We start from the raw sequence: 15,885 nt of genomic DNA on the forward strand, positions 1-15,885 counted from the left end.
GAAGAGAACGGGGCGCCAATGGTGGACCTGCCAGTTCTGGTGTTCTCTGGTGAATGATGGAGCTGCACGGTGCTGGGCTGTGAGCACAGGTCCCACTAGAGGACGTGGGGCCCTCATGCTACCAGTAGTGCCAAGGACACTAGCAGAAGACCAAACTAGAGAAGAATCAGTCAGGAAGGATAAGGAGAGAGCAACTGTCTGTGGACACCACATGTAAAACCATTCCCTTTTTGGGGGTTGTCTTGCTTTTGCCTCTCCATTGCACCTGTTGTCACTTTGATTTGAGGACAGTATCAACTATCTGACAATACCTGCTGCCTGGAGGTTCATCCAAACTTTTTATGTCGTCACTTTCTTGTATTCAGTTGCATCCTGTTTTTATTTATGTTTTGCATAGCGTCCTAACTCTTTTGGAATTGAGGTTGTATAACGTGTCCATTAACAGTCCTGAGGCGTCACCCTGCAGACAGCAGGAGCAACACCATTTACAGACAACAAACAGCATGAAAACTAAACCACCTTTCCAAAGCTGTTGGTACCAGCCATCACCAGCTCTTCAGTAATGATGGGTTAGGTTAATCAGATGGGCCGACTAAGCCCTGTGAACTATGTAAAGATGGTGGGCACAGCACTGCAGAACATTAATTGAAAAAGCTGTGCGTCTGTGGAGAATGCCTGGCCCAAAATTCAAACAATATCTCCGGAGAAACACTTCAATTTATTCAAATTTTCCAAATCTAAAGGAATTAGCATCTCATTTACTCGTACATTTCCCTTTAAAATGTTCACCTCTCTCTAACTCGAACTGTGCTAACCACATTACACTTTAGAGGCAGCCGAGCATTTCCTGGAAGCTCCTGGTACAGACAGAAAATTCTCCCCATTACAGCGGTGCTGTGACGAACAGCTTCAATTTAAAGTTGATGAGAGGTAAGACTCTCACAGCGAGGGTAAAACTAATGTCAGGCTAAGACTCCTTCACAGAGAGAACAGAGAGGGGCTTCTCTTGGCTTAAAAGCTTGCTGATTTCACACTCAGCATAAATCAGGATAAATCCACAGCATGTCCCACAAGTCCTCCTAAAGCTCCTCATATTAGTCAGCCCAGTTTATTGTGGCTTTCAAGGAACACAGTCGACTGCCGAGCAGCTTCATCGGTCACAATTCCTCCTGGATCTCTCTTTCCTTTAAGCTCAGAGGCCAGAGTTTGTGAGGCTGAGTAATGCTCTCTCCTCCTCTAATTTCCTCCCTCCCTCCTCTCTCATCTTCTCTTCCTCTCTTCACATCCGCTGCGAAGATGCGAAAGAACAGATGGTGTTGGGAATAGTCTCTAATCAGGGAATAGAGCATCCTTAAGTGTTAATGGAGGTAAAGGGAGTGGAAGTACATCATAGATTTCCCTTTGGAACAGGTGAAGACGCCGATTCTGTTAATGAGCGTCATCCTGAATTGCACATACGGCTCTATGTGCTGAAAGTGAGAAAAACCAGAAAGTGGCAATCAATGATAAGTTTAACTTTACAGAGTTAGTTGCACGAACCTCGACTCACAGTTTTAAATGGATCATTTGTAATTTTGTTCCCTTTTTATGCCTCCACACCTTCGGAGGCGTTATGTTTTTGGGTTGTCCGTCCGTCCGTCCCATTCTTGTGAATGCGATAAACATCCTCTTGGACTCAAGGATGAACTGATTAGAATTGGGTGGTCAAAGGTCAAGGTCACTGTGACCTGGTCCACCGCATTCTCAAGAACATGATGATATCTCAAGAATACCCTGAAGTTCTTTAAATTTGGCACAAACATCCTCTTGGACTCATGCATGAACTGATTAGAATTTAGTGGTCAAAGATAAAGGTCACTGTGACCTTGTCCGTGTTATTCTTGTGAACACAATATCTCGAGGGCTCCTTGATGGATTTTTTTTTTTGTTTTTAATTTGGCACCAACATCCACCAGGACTCATGAATGAACTGATTAGAATTTGGTGGTCAAAGGTCACTGTGACCTTGTCTGTTGTTTTACTTGAGGATAATTCTTCAAATTTGGCACAAACATCCTCTTGGTTATAAGGATGGACTGGTTAGAATTTGGTGGTCAAAGTTCAAATTCACTGTTATCTCTTGTCCTTCTTATTTTCATGAACATGATATCTCAGGAAAGTCTTGAGGCAATTTCTTCAAATTTGGCACAGATGTTCACTCAGCTCAACAATGAACCGACAAGTATTTAGTAGTTAAAGGTCAAGGTGACCGTGACCTCACCTGTCGTATTCTTGTGAACCCAATATCTTAAGGACCCCTTGATGGATTTTGTGTTTAAATTTGGCACAAACATCCAATTGGACTCAAGGATGAACTCATTAGAATTAAGTGGTTTAAGGTCAAGGTCACTATGACCTCTTCTGTCTCATTCTTGTGACCCCAATATCTCAAGGGTGCTTAATGGATATATATATATATTATATATATATTTTAAATTGAGCACAAACATCGACTTGGACTCAACAACTGATTAGAATTTGGTGGTCAAAGGTCGTGATCACTTTGACCTTGTCTGTCGCTTTCTCATGAACGTGATAGCTCAAGACCACCGTGAAAGTATTTCTTCAAATTCGGCACAAACATCCACTTGGACTCAAGGATGAACTGAATTTGGTGGTCAAAGTCACTGTGATCTCTCATCCGTCTCATTTTTGTGAGAGGACTCACCTCTCTACCCCTTCAAATTTGGCACAAACATTCACTTGGACTCAACAATGAGCTGACTAGAATTTAGTGTTTGAAGGTCAAGGTCACTGTGACTGCATGAAACATGTTTGGCCATCGTACCATGGTAAGACGGCACAGAGCAGTAATATTTGATAATATATAGTGAAATTAGAGAAAGTAATTATCCGTCCACATGTCTGGATGTATTTAATGGCCGCACAGACCACCACCATGTACAACCCTGCCTCCATTTAAAGGTACAATATTATGACCTCCTCCACCATCTAGTGCCATCTGCAGTATCGGCCATATCTGACATCATAAAGGACACATGGAAGTATGAGGGCAGTGACGTTTACAACGTTTGAAAAAGACGGATCTATGTTAGTATATAAAAGAGTCAATACAGCAGGAGCTGGTCCTGTTGGAGCCACATGTGACGCCACTTCCTGTGACTGAATTTAAAACTAAATTAAATGGTTTTCATTATCATGGGAAGAAGCTACGACATGATCATGTAGATAAACAAGAAGCGTCCATCACCAAACAGAAGTGTCTCTGGAGAGCTTTAACTCTCAAACAGTGCGTGCTGGGACGTCTGCTGCTGTGCTGATGATGCTTCTTTAGAAAATTAATTGAATGAGTCTGGTGATTTCTCAGTTGAATATTCATTCAACTCATTACATTCAAGTTTACAAGACTAGAGAAGTTTTGGAAATGAAGCTCTGAAAAGAAAAATACTCGACAACAAAGAGTTTTGTGACTTTCTGTTCGTAATCCCAGTTTTTTAAAGCTTTTCAGAGGAAAATTCTTTCCCTTCTTCTTCCCTCAAACCATTTTAGTTTCCTTCTCTTTCTGTGTGTAATCAAAGTCTCCATTTGGAGGATTTCCTCCTCTGCTCAGGTCCTATTTCAGAAGCCAATGCCTCAACTAAATGAGCTGCTGTTCTCAGCAGGGAGCGGTCATTTGTGGAGGTTAAGACTGTTTTCTGTCAGGCTCAGTTGTTCAAAGCTGTGAGATCCTTGTTCCACAGACTTAAACTCTGATGATGAGAATTTACCCACATAAGTCAGCATTATAGCAGACGTGTCACAGCAGCACATGGATGCAGATGTGCTCAAGTACTCACACAGCCTAACCACCAGGATAAATGTTACATTGGTACATTATTATGTAGCACAATTGTTGAAACTCTGTGTTTTACCGATGCTGTAAAGTTCAGTTTAGGCACAAAACCACTTAGTTGTGGTTCGGAAAAGATCATGTTGGTCTAAAATGCCTGGTTGTATGGGGCACAGTCCCTGCTGGGAAAACAGCCACAGGTTGCTAAAAACACCCATGTTTGGTTTCTTTAAATTCTGCGGGATATACTACAGTGGGTTGCCAAAAAACAACAAAAACAACAACAGATTTGCTCGCTACAAGACACTTGGTGCCTAAAAGGGCACAGGACAAACAGCAGTGAGTCGCATAAAAACAACCACAGTAGTCGTTTGCCCTGGCATGAAGCATGCTAAAGCTCCAGGGATCGTAACACCAAGTCCTAACTGATAAATGTCTTACGTTACACAGCTCCACGGGGAGGTCAGAGGTCAGTCTGGAGGACCTGTAGGGATTCAGCTGCTGGTTCAAGGACATTTCATCTGGGTAGATGGGCAGCATCACTCACTGAGCCATCCTGCGGCCCCGTTACGTCCCAACAGTGCTCAAGTTCTGCTGCTTCATTTTAGGTTGAGTTTACAGTATTTGCATATAAATTAAAAAAGGAACAAAGTGATCAGAGGAGGTACAACTGTGAGTCAAACTCTGAAATGGCAAAAGGCAGAGAGAAGAAAATCAGGACAGAAATCAGAAGTGGAGGTAATTTAGGAGGAGCAGCTCACGACTCAGACTGCAGCACAATCAAATACAATGAGACGACTTCACCACAGTGCTTTTGCTCTGCTGTTCCCTGTGAGGAGAAACAGGAAGTAGACTATGGTGGAGGAAATGTTCATGGTTTTTATAATGAAAGTTGATAAAGGGTTAAAGATCAAGTCCAACTTTGAGCTTTAAAGGTTAAAACAAATCCAGAAAGAGTGAGTTCGGATCACAGAGGTTAATAAAAGTCACTCTCGGCGGACCGAGTGTTTACCAAAGCGTCTAAAACATAAATGTACAATCGCTGCTTCACAAATCTAATTTTCTACCTGATTGAGAATCCATTCAGCAGGAACGTGGCTCTATCTCCACAATATTCCCTTCATTAAGAGGAAAATCAAACGTACCACTTCTCACGCGGGGGGGCAATCCAGCTTCAGTAAAAAGACTAAAGAACGTGTTCCCTTATTTAGTCGTAAGATTGACTACAGTAAATATCCAGTCAGTTATCTTTGTGGCGTGTCATGAACAGAAGATGGACAGATGCTCAGAACATGAGCTAACCTGCTGCTGCTGGTGTGTTTTGTTTTTCAGGCTTTCCCCGGGAACAGTAACGCAGACAGCGTGGTCCAGCACAAGCTCCAGCATCTGGTGATCGCCCGCTACGTCCGCCTCATCCCCCTGGACTGGAATCCGAATGGACGGATTGGACTCAGGCTGGAGACCTACGGATGTCCTCACAGTCAGTTTGGGCTTTTTTTTTTAAAGATGAAAGTAGAAATGATACCTTCCTGTTTCACGTCACTGAACGGGACATCATACGGTTCTCTGTCTGAACTTCTTTTCTGAGATGAAAGTGAAACTTTATGAAAAAAACAAACTCTTATTCACAAGAATATTTTTTTCCTTTAGATTATAAAGTGATGATTTTGTCAAAATAAAAATGATACATTTGGTTTCTTGATCAAAAAGCAAACAAAAATAAGTTTTTCTGATTTTTTTCTCATTAATTTTTTATTCAATAATCTCAAAGAATATTTAGGTTTTCTCATGAATTTGTGCTTTTTCCTTATAAATGTGTAGTCCCACACTGATATGTGAGTTTTTCTCTCTAATTTATGATTTAATAATCTCACAGAATAACCCTTTTTTTTTATTTGAAATATGTGATTTTATTCCATGAATTTATCACTTTAATCTAAGAAAATGTCCAATTTTTTCCTCATAGAAATGTGACCTTAGCCTCAGAAAATGTGGGAGTTTTTGTTAAAACTTTATGATTTCTCCCCCATATAATTCTGATGTTTTTCCATGAATTTATGACTTTAATCTCAGATAATATCCAGCTTTGTTTCGTACATATTTGAGACTTTAGTGTTAAAAAAAAAATCCTGAGTTTTTCTTGAAAATGTATGATTCAATAATCTCAAAGAATAATGAAGTGCCCGTAAATTTGACTTTTGATTAGATTTTTTTCCGATGAATTTAACACTTTAATCTCAGCTAATATTCAGATTCTCAAAAACTTATGATTTAATAGTTTTTTCTCTTGTTAATGTGAGTTTCTTATATATTTATCACTCTTATCTCAGAGATTATCCAATTTTTTTCTAATAAATTTACAACTTTAATCTTTTTAAAATCTAAGTTTTTTTTACTTTGAATGTTACTCTAATCCCTGGATTCCTTTTTTTATCTATTAATTTGTCACCTTCAATGGCCCTGATATGCCATTGTATGAATTGGCTAAAATTTTCCGATGGAAGAAGTTTGATCAGGGGCAGATTGAATGAGCATATTTCACTTTATTTTCAGTCTTATAATATTTCTATTTTGTTGTGCATCTAACAACTTGAACAGTTTCAACTGTTTGTTAAAAACTACAATCAATGAGCAGTGTTGGGCAGAAACGCGTTACAGTAACGCTGTTAGTTTTGGCAGTAACTAATACTCTAACGCGTTAGTTTTTAAATTCAGTAACTCAGTTACCGTTACCAAACGTTGCGTTACTCCGTTATTTTTGGCCAGGTTTTAAAATGGCGTGCAGCATGCAGTATTCCTTCACAAACTGAAGTTCCCTTTCACTAAAACATTTTAGCCCTAAACAATAAACGATAGTCAAGTCAAATAGAGGTATATGAACAATTCTTACCAGATGAAACACGTCTCTCACCAAGTCACTGTCAACCTGCTGGCCTCACCACAGTACTGTAACGTTACATTAAAGGGAAATTTCGGTTTATTTCAACCTGTCTCCTATCGTCCTAAATTTGTTTCAAGTGACTAGTGACATAAAAATAATAGTTAGCATGTTAGCCGTTAGCCTAGATACAGCCGGGCGCATAGTAGCGTCAGACCTGTTAAAACGTAAGTGAACGGGCAACCTTCAAGTGCAAAGCTAGTCCACTAAACAAGCTTTTTTTCCACAAAGACCACCTCATAGCGTTAGGATAAATGTCAGAGAACATATAGAAAATGACATGTAAACGTGTTGTCTTACCTTACCGGTGTGGTGCCATGTTTGTTTACCATTTAGCTCTGCTTTCCAAAGCGCGGCCGAAATATCGCGAGAACAAGCAGCGATCTCATACCAGTCTCATAACAGTCCCTTGGTTAAACTCCATCTGCTGTCTCTTAGGCGATGTAGCTACGAGCCAGTACAGTTAGGAAATGTTTTGGTCTGCAGGGCTGAGTTTCCCAAAACATGATCCTTCTTAGCAATGTTGTCTTCTTTGTGGCTTAGAAAAACTACACTGCAAAAAAGAAAAGCACCTAGCACCCTCTAGTGTCCCCACTCAGTCATCTACAGCCAGGACGTACTCAGAGTATAGATGACACTAGTGCACGTGCGTCAAGGTCATGGCATGATGGCGAGCTAAGACCAGAGTCCTAAGTCGAGTCTTTTTTTTGGGAGGGGGAGTAACTAAAAAGTTACTTTTCTCAGTAACGCATTACTTTTTGGTTTAAGTAACTGAGTTACTGAGTTACTTTTTAATGAAGTAACTAGTAACGGTAACTAGTTACCATTTTTCTGATCATGAGTAACTATGACACATCATTCATACGACATGTCCACAATCTAAGATGAAACAAACATGATTTGTCGACAGAACAAGGATGCACCGTAACATCATTGTTTAATCATAAAAATTCTGTTTCCATCAACTTCTTTTTCATCAAGAAACTTCCGTCTTATCCAGGACTAAAACTTTTTTTTTTCCTAACGCATGTCACATTTCAGATTTAATGTGCAAACTAAAAAACACACCTACAGTATGTGCACACAACACTAAACAGAGATGAGGAGCATATGGGGAGGAGGCAGCAGATCAGGTCTGACTCTGAGCGAGCCTCTGTGGCACCTGCAGGACAGGTGAGGAATGTGCACAGAAAGCAGAGACAGTACGTGAGGAGAAGAAGTGAGGACGGAGGAGACAGGAGAGGACACAGCAGCCGAGGCTGTGACAGTAACAGACGGCCTCTCCCTGCGTCTGCTGCTCGGAACAGAAAGATTCATTATGTTACATGAACGCAGGCAGAAGTCATTTGTCTGTGAGAAGTCAAGCCAGTGTGAAAAGTTAATCAGTCCGTCTTTGCCCCCAAACAGGAGTCCCTCACACTTGTCATGCAAATCCATCGATGCAGTTAGATTAAACACAAACTCCGTCCAGCTCTGTGGACAAAAGGCGACGAAAAACGAGACGCACTGCTGTAAAACCAGGAAATGATGACATCTGTGAAAGCATATTAAATGACTTGTGATATCTCTAAAGAGGGACTGAAACATCTCAGTGCTGTTGTGAAACGTTTTTGTGACGGTGCTGCAGGAGTGAATGATCTCTGAGAGAGTGTGTGTCTGCTGAAGAAGTGTGTGCCGCTCTGTTGGTTCAGTTTGATTTAACTTCGCTCTCAGACAGAAGAAATGAGTTTTGATTGGACTCTGAAGATTCTGGCATCACTTCCTCGTTTGATCCGAAAGGTAAAGAGGAAACTTTTGAATGATTTCAGTTTGATTGTGTCAGCAGTGAACGGCTCGGATTCATCTGAGCTGACATTTCTAATTTGATGCTTCGATAGAGACACTGTAGGCAGGAGCACGGCTACACTCTGCGTCATGATGGTTAGTGTATCATTTTCTGTAGAGTGATCCATGCTCCATATTCAGACAGCTCATCTGTTAGCTCCTCTGGAGAGTGTGGACACTTTATTTATGCTTTATCACTCACTCACCAGACTGTCATAGCCCAGACCAAAATGTTGGCATCGTACATTTCTGCAACCACAAACACTTTAGATCTGTTTGTTTCGTGTGAATCATATCAGTGTTTCTAAAGTGCCGTAGAATATGAGCTGACCCTGTCCTGTGGAGGTGGAGGGGATGGTGGATGGTGTTGTTACGGACCCAAATGCAGAGCAGCAGGCAGGCAGATGGTTTTCACAAACAGCGCACTTTAATGCAGCTCGTTAAACTCCTCCAAAACAGGCAGGCACGACTCACAGAACCAAAACTAAACTGAGAACAAATCAGGACGGAGAACATGAGACATCAACACAGAAGCCAGCACAAACATAAACACGCAAGGTAAACCCTCTGACTCATAATAAGAACAGTTCTGTGATACTGCAATGTTTTCTGAGCCGGTTATTGTACCGTGAAAATCTCATACCGTTGCAAGACACAGCTGGAGTGGATGGGCACGGATGAAAGGAGGGAAACACAGGGATTGGCTGACAGCGAGGGTGTGGTGGAGCAAATAAGACGAAGACAAGACAGGTGTGTGTCAGGAAACAGACAAAGGTAGGAGGTAACACAAGACCTTTCCCAGTTCTGCACCTCCTCGACTCCTCGATACTTCAGCTCGAGCCCCAGAAATCAGTCTCATCTCGCTCAGTTCCTAAAACATACCTCAAGGATCGAGGAGGCCGGCCGGAGGAGCTGTAAGCGAGGAAACACTGCTGTGTCCTTCGTGGAAGTATTTTTGGCACCTGACGTAAAAAAAAAGGCGTGATGCACACCTGAGGGAGAGAGGGTATAAACTTTGTATAGACAGACAGGAGCGTGTTTGTGTACAAATACTGTTTATCCCTCAATCATATATATGTCACTATTTATATATATTACTGCTTTCAGTAATTGTAAACGTTCCCATGTGCACAGTGATGTCACTGCAGCAAATATCACGTGACATTAAAGCATAAAAACTATAAACTGTAGTTATTGACTTGACAGAGGAAACAGAGCTAAACTGTTCAGTGTCTTCACATTGAACAGTTTGGATGATATCCAGGACTTTGTGCCCCCAGATGATGTTACATCCTTAACGTGCGGTCAGGTGGTTAAAGTGAAGTTGTTGTAGTGAGGGTTAGGAAAACAAACAAAGCGAGGACGTTCCTTAAACTGAGTTCACTCTAAGTTCACACATATCCGAACACGCGACTCGAAAGTCTGGACAAAAAAAGAGACTTTCCCTCGTACTCACGTGTTCGGGTCCGTGTGAATAAAGTCATTATTACTCAAAGTTTACAGGGACTTCTTAGATCCATGTATCCTCACTGCTAACACTAACTAACAGGTTGTATGATGTCCTGCTAGTTTGCACCTCATGAATGGCGTTACGTCCTTAATGTACAGTTACGTAATTCACGTTATGGAGCTTTGGTTTAGGGAAAGAAACATGGTGAGGACGCACCTTAAACTGACTCAGGGTTGAGTGTTGTGCATTTGTCTGTGTGTGTGTTGGTCAAGGGGCGTGGCCGCTAGGGCGTGACAAATTTTGGGGACTTTACATTTTCTCTCCATCAAATTTCAAACGTCTCTTCCGCCCACATACTTGATCTCAGCAGCTTCAAACTTGCTGGACATGATGATGGCTCCGTCCCAAACGCCCCGATATGTTAATATCCCACCTTACTCATAGCAGCCCCCGGTGCTAACAGGAAGTGACCAGTTTTTACTTTAACATGTACTGATGCCACAAACTTGACCGCATCAACTTTATTCCACTTCTAATGCATGCAGAACAAGTTGGTGAAGCTACCTTATGAACGCTGTGAAGCTATGTCTAATGGTGTCCATGTGGCGGCGTGGCGACTATTGATCCCTCGCCACTAAATACGTTTGGCTTTTTGATGGCTTCACCGACCTCATCTCCTCATGAAAATTGATACACAGGTCAAGAATGGCGAGCTCTTACATCTGATAGGGGCGTCGCCCATGGGGGGGACAAAATGCGTCTATAGCGCCCCCTTGAAATTTTCAAAAACCCCTCCCCATAGGGGTTTTTTTTGGAGTATAAAGATGAAAATTTGTACATATGTGTATGTTGTCCAGACGCACAAAAAAGTCTCTGCCACCAATGGTCTACTCCAAACAGGAAGTCGGCCATTTTGATTCAAACTTTTTATTTTGGCACCAATTTTGTGATTTCCACACCTTTGTATTTTGACAAACACCTCCTACAGATTTTGTCCAATCAACTTCATATTTGGTACAGATCATCCTGAGAACATGCTGATCAAAAGTTATTAAAAGCTTTTCTCTATGTCAAGGGGAGTGGCCGCTATGGCGCCGCCATATTTGATGCATCGCCATGCATATTCCAGCAACTCTTTCTCCCACATACTTCATCCTAACTGCTTCAAAATGTCTGTACATGACAAGAGCCCCGCCCTGCACGCCTCCTATTCTCATACTCACTCTAAGTCATAGCGCCCCCTTGTGAAAACAGGAAATGCCATATTTTTATATTGATAAACAACAACACCATGGTAACTGACCCAGAGTTTAAGTTAGCTCTCAGTCTGGAACGGACAACCCAGAGTTTCCCTCATCTCGGTTAACTTACTCTGAGTTTTCACACAACTGCTTCAGTGATGCTGCTGCTGGCCCCCCCGGTGGTGCGGGAGAGCGAGGGCCCGATCACAGCTGCCTGCAGCTTTAATTTATCATTCTTGTTCTTATAATATAAATTCTGAACCTGAACAACACACTGATGATGAAGATGATGCAGACCGAGCAACAGCACCATGCTCACGGTTTATTAGATGATCTTTAAAAATAATTTGTTTATTAAAGTGTTTATGGAAACAAGTTTTGTTTGTTTGTGTATCATCAGCTGAAGGTGCAGAGAAATGATTTATGATGAAATCAGTTTGTTGGATCTCTACAAACAATACGCTGCCAACTCCTCTGGAGAGAGACGGATTAGAGGAGAGATTTAAATAGACGTGTTGTAAGAAACAGCTCTGCACTTCTTCAAGGAGAATCTAAACGTTGTCTCTGCCACACGCTGCATGACTGTTCTTTTCCTCACGTGTCACTGAGTGTGTATCTGTGGCGTTAAAATTCTGCCAAACTGTAACTTTGTACATATAAATCTTTGTTGTCTGCAAATTCTAAATGTGTTTACTCTCAACTAAAAGAGTCTTGATCTCTTCGGTGCTGCACTTTCAAAAAATTAAGACATCTGCCATTTAAACTCAGCTCTGTGTGTGTGGACGTTTGTTTCCTTCCTGCTGACGTGTTTAGTTGAAGATCCTGAAACACTAAAGGAAAGTTTTGACTCGTCTGTTTTCAGAGTCGTCAGAGTAAAGTTTGGTTTTGTTGTTTCTCAGACTCTGACGTGGTGAGCTTGGACGGCCGCAGCAGCCTCCTCTACAGGCTCAGTCCCCGGCCAAGGCGGATCACCAGGGAGAGCATCTCTCTGTCATTTAAGACCCTGAGGAACTCTGGGACACTGCTGCACGCAGAGGGACAGAGCGAGCACAGCCTCAGCCTGCAGTTAGAGAAAGGAAAGCTTCTGCTGCTCCTCCAAAAAGGTACGACTCTGGTCTCTGATTGGTCAGACTCTACGGTGCTGCTGTCTCATTATCTGAGAAACTATCAGACGTCCTAACAGAGTGAGTCTGAAATGGTTCGGTCTCCATGGAGATATAAGGGATTATGTCACAGAGCCAGGCATTTACTCCTCATGATAACATGCATGTCGTTAATCTCTCTCTGTGACTGTGTGTTACAATACTTTTATATCAGTAATGAATGAGATGCTGTTTTGTTGCTCTCCCACAGATCTATCAGTCGACAGTCTCTTGGTGTTTGTTGACCACATCTGTTTTTATGCTGCTGCCATCTGCACATGTGCAGCATCTGCTTTGGTACTGTGACTTAAAGGGGCCCAGACTGTGCTGCTATAATGTATAATTGTGTTGGAAAAAAAGTCCAAATATGGCTGAAAATATAAGTTTCTGAAACAAAATATTTGTAAATGAAAAATGGCTAGAAAGTGTTAATAAAAAGTCTAACTATAGTCCCAAAAAATATTAGTATACTGTTCAAAAAAATGGAAAATATCACAGAAAAATAAATGTAATGATCTGAAATAGTTAAATGTCCACAAAACATGAGTTAAATTTTCCAGAAAATATTAATAAAGTGTCCCAAAATAATCACTTAAAATGTTTTATCAGTAGCTTGCCCAAGAGAAATATTAATAAAATGTCCAAAAAATGTGGAAAACATTGGTAGAATATCAAAATATTATTTGTTAATTGTCGGATAATATATTTATAAAATCTTCAAAAAAACAAAACAAACCCAATTGCAGAAACTGTTCTGAATATTAGTAACATGTCCAGAAAATGGCTGAAAAATATTTATAAAATTTTATCAAAACTGATGAAAAATAGTAGTAAAATATCAGAAAAATATTAGTAAACTGTCCAACAAAACATTTGTAATATGTTCAAAAAATATTGATAAAATCTCCGAGTTATATTAGCATAATGGAAAACATCAGTAAGATGTCAGAAAAAGAAATCAGCTAACGTCTGACAAAATTAACAGATAAAAAATGATATCTCAGATCGGGCTTCAGACTTATTTAACAGACATACTGTGTCACATTTTAAAGGGTTGAGGTCAGAGTCACAGACATTATCCAAAGCAAAGCAGGCTCCAGTGTTTTTGGAGCACGACCCACAGTCGATCCTAAAACTCAGGATATCTCAGTTTTCCCATCGTTATGGATGTGCGATATGAAACAGCTGCAGTGCTCCAAAGTCTTGGGCTACATCGTGATATTAATATGAATAATTAAATGTGTCAGCCTGCAGCTGCCATCTCAGTTCACTCTGCAGTTTGTTGTCTTTATGGTCTGAGGTGTGTAACATGTCTGTGGCGTCTGTATCTGATGTGGCTGCAGGTCAAACGTTATGACTGTGAGCTGTCTCTGCTGGGAGGAGCTCCATGTTAGTGGCTTTGGGAAATGATGAGCTTCTGTAACATTTCTCCTCTGCTCTCTTTCTTCTTTCTTATTTTGACTTTTCTGCTTTTATTGTTCCGCACGTGTAATTAATCGCCTCTGTATGAAAATGTCACTGCGGTTCACTGCTTTCTTTTCTTCTTATGTTCAGCTTTCACACGGGGTCATTTACCTCATATTAGGTGCTCCATTGTGCTTTGTTTTATTGTGTTATTGTCTCTCCTCCTCGTCCCTCCTCTTCCTCAGGCAGTCAGTGCGTTTCTCAAACACTGCAGCAGATCGCATCCTGAGACTTTAAAGTTTACATCTCTGTTTCTGTGTATAAAACATCCATCAGTGTGACGTCATGTGTTTGACTGGAAAGAAACACAAGTATTGAATGTCTCCTTTAATGAATCATCAGGTGATGATGACTCCAAAAATACCTGTGAATCAGAATAAAGACCATTTTCTTCCTAAGTCGTTAGCTCTGGGCCGCAGTTACTGACTCCTTCATTAAACCTCAAAGTCCACAAAAGAAAACAGACTGTAAACAGACTGAGGGGGAAATTTGCCATTTACAAAAACACATTGTCTCTGTTGTTGCACCACAGACTGCATCATGACGTAAAACTGAAGCTCAGATTGACTGGATTTATTTCTTTGGGGTGTGACAGTCATGCTGTTTTCCTGGAAGAGAGACAATGAGGTTAATTGTGTGACATCACCGATGTCAGAGGCAGCTCTTTGTGATGTGTCTCTGAGTTTTGGCCTGGAGCAGATTTAGTCGCCGTCTCTGACTCGTTCTGTGCACACTGATGGATTTTGGAGGTTTTAAGTGCCAAGTTTGTTTTTTTACTCAAATCTCTCATGTTGTGAATCGAACTCTCTGAGAGTCTGTTTTCATGATCACAGCAATGAAATAATCAACTGTGATGAAGTTTTAATTTATTAGGAGATGCTGACAAACCTCCATATCACACCCTGTAGGAAATATTAGTGAAAGGCCCACGAATAATTCCAAAACATGTTATATAGCAGTAGCTATTCCCAAAACATATGAGTAAAATGAATGGATGATATTGGTAAAAGCCAAAAATGGCTGAAAATATTTTGTCGGGGGAACGGACTTTGACACACCTGCATGTCTCCTGCAACTATCAATCCAGACAACACAGCTGCCGCTACTGCTTAAGCCAGTTCATATAAATATCTGAAGTTTTATAAACAACTCAGTGCAGATTCCAACAGAAAAATATATATATACACTTGGATGAAAGTCCAGTGTGTGTTTGAACTTTGAGCTCTTGGTGAGTGTGAACCTGCACATCACTGCCTGTTATGTCTTCATAAAGGTCAACCGCAGTGCAGCACCCCACGAGCAGCTCTGTCACCTCAGCTCACTAAAACTGTAAAACCAGCCTCTGTAATTCCAGGCCGCCGCTGCAGCCATTTAAAACTTTAAACCTTTAAGAAGTTCAACTTTAAAACCAGAGGTAATGAACTAATTTGGACCTTTAGCGACATTAAATCCTCATCAGTGTGTGCGGGTCTGGCCTCCACCGTAACACCCCATTATGAGTGTTGTTCCCTCGTGCACCCGCAGCAGCCTTCAGCAGCACTCAACAGAAGACACTTAGTTCCACTCTGTTTGCCCACAGCCGTCTAAACTGTTTGAATAAATACACCGGCTTATTAAAATTTATGCTCTCTCTTCCAAAAGCATCCCATTCCTCGCCACTATACATTCATCAAAAAGTCGGTTTACAGTTCTGTAGCTCGCTGGCTCATAATTAAGCTTTGTGCTTTTCTGCCACTGGAATATTTGTGAGTAGATATACAAGGGATCAGTGTTCAGTGATCTCATGCCTTCTGGCTGAGCTTTTGTTTGAAGGAAGAAGGTTTCAGAAAGGAAGACAGGATTTAAGTTTCTGTTTTTCCCTATAAAGTCAGAAAAAGCTCAACAATAAAATCCACTAGTCCATACCCATTGGTAGCTTTGTCACCTTCTACCTATGCCAGTCCTCAATGCCTATGTGCAGTTTCACATAGATTGACCACGTCAGTGAGTAGAAAAAC

At 41.1% G+C, this 15,885-nt stretch overlaps 1 protein-coding gene across 1 annotated transcript in view; it reads left to right on the forward strand.

The window, feature by feature from the left end:
* The window catches only part of LOC126407010 (contactin-associated protein-like 4), a 104,323-nt gene that overhangs the window by 40,831 nt on the left and 47,607 nt on the right, over positions 1 to 15,885 (forward strand). Inside the window, exons 4-5 of the mRNA XM_050071653.1 lie at positions 5,162 to 5,309; positions 12,182 to 12,385. Of these exons, the coding sequence (XP_049927610.1) occupies positions 5,162 to 5,309; positions 12,182 to 12,385 (352 nt within the window). The remainder of the gene's footprint in view (positions 1 to 5,161; positions 5,310 to 12,181; positions 12,386 to 15,885) is intronic.

The sequence above is a fragment of the Epinephelus moara genome, chromosome 19 (genome assembly GCF_006386435.1).
Source record: "Epinephelus moara isolate mb chromosome 19, YSFRI_EMoa_1.0, whole genome shotgun sequence".
NCBI lineage: Eukaryota > Metazoa > Chordata > Actinopteri > Perciformes > Serranidae > Epinephelus > Epinephelus moara.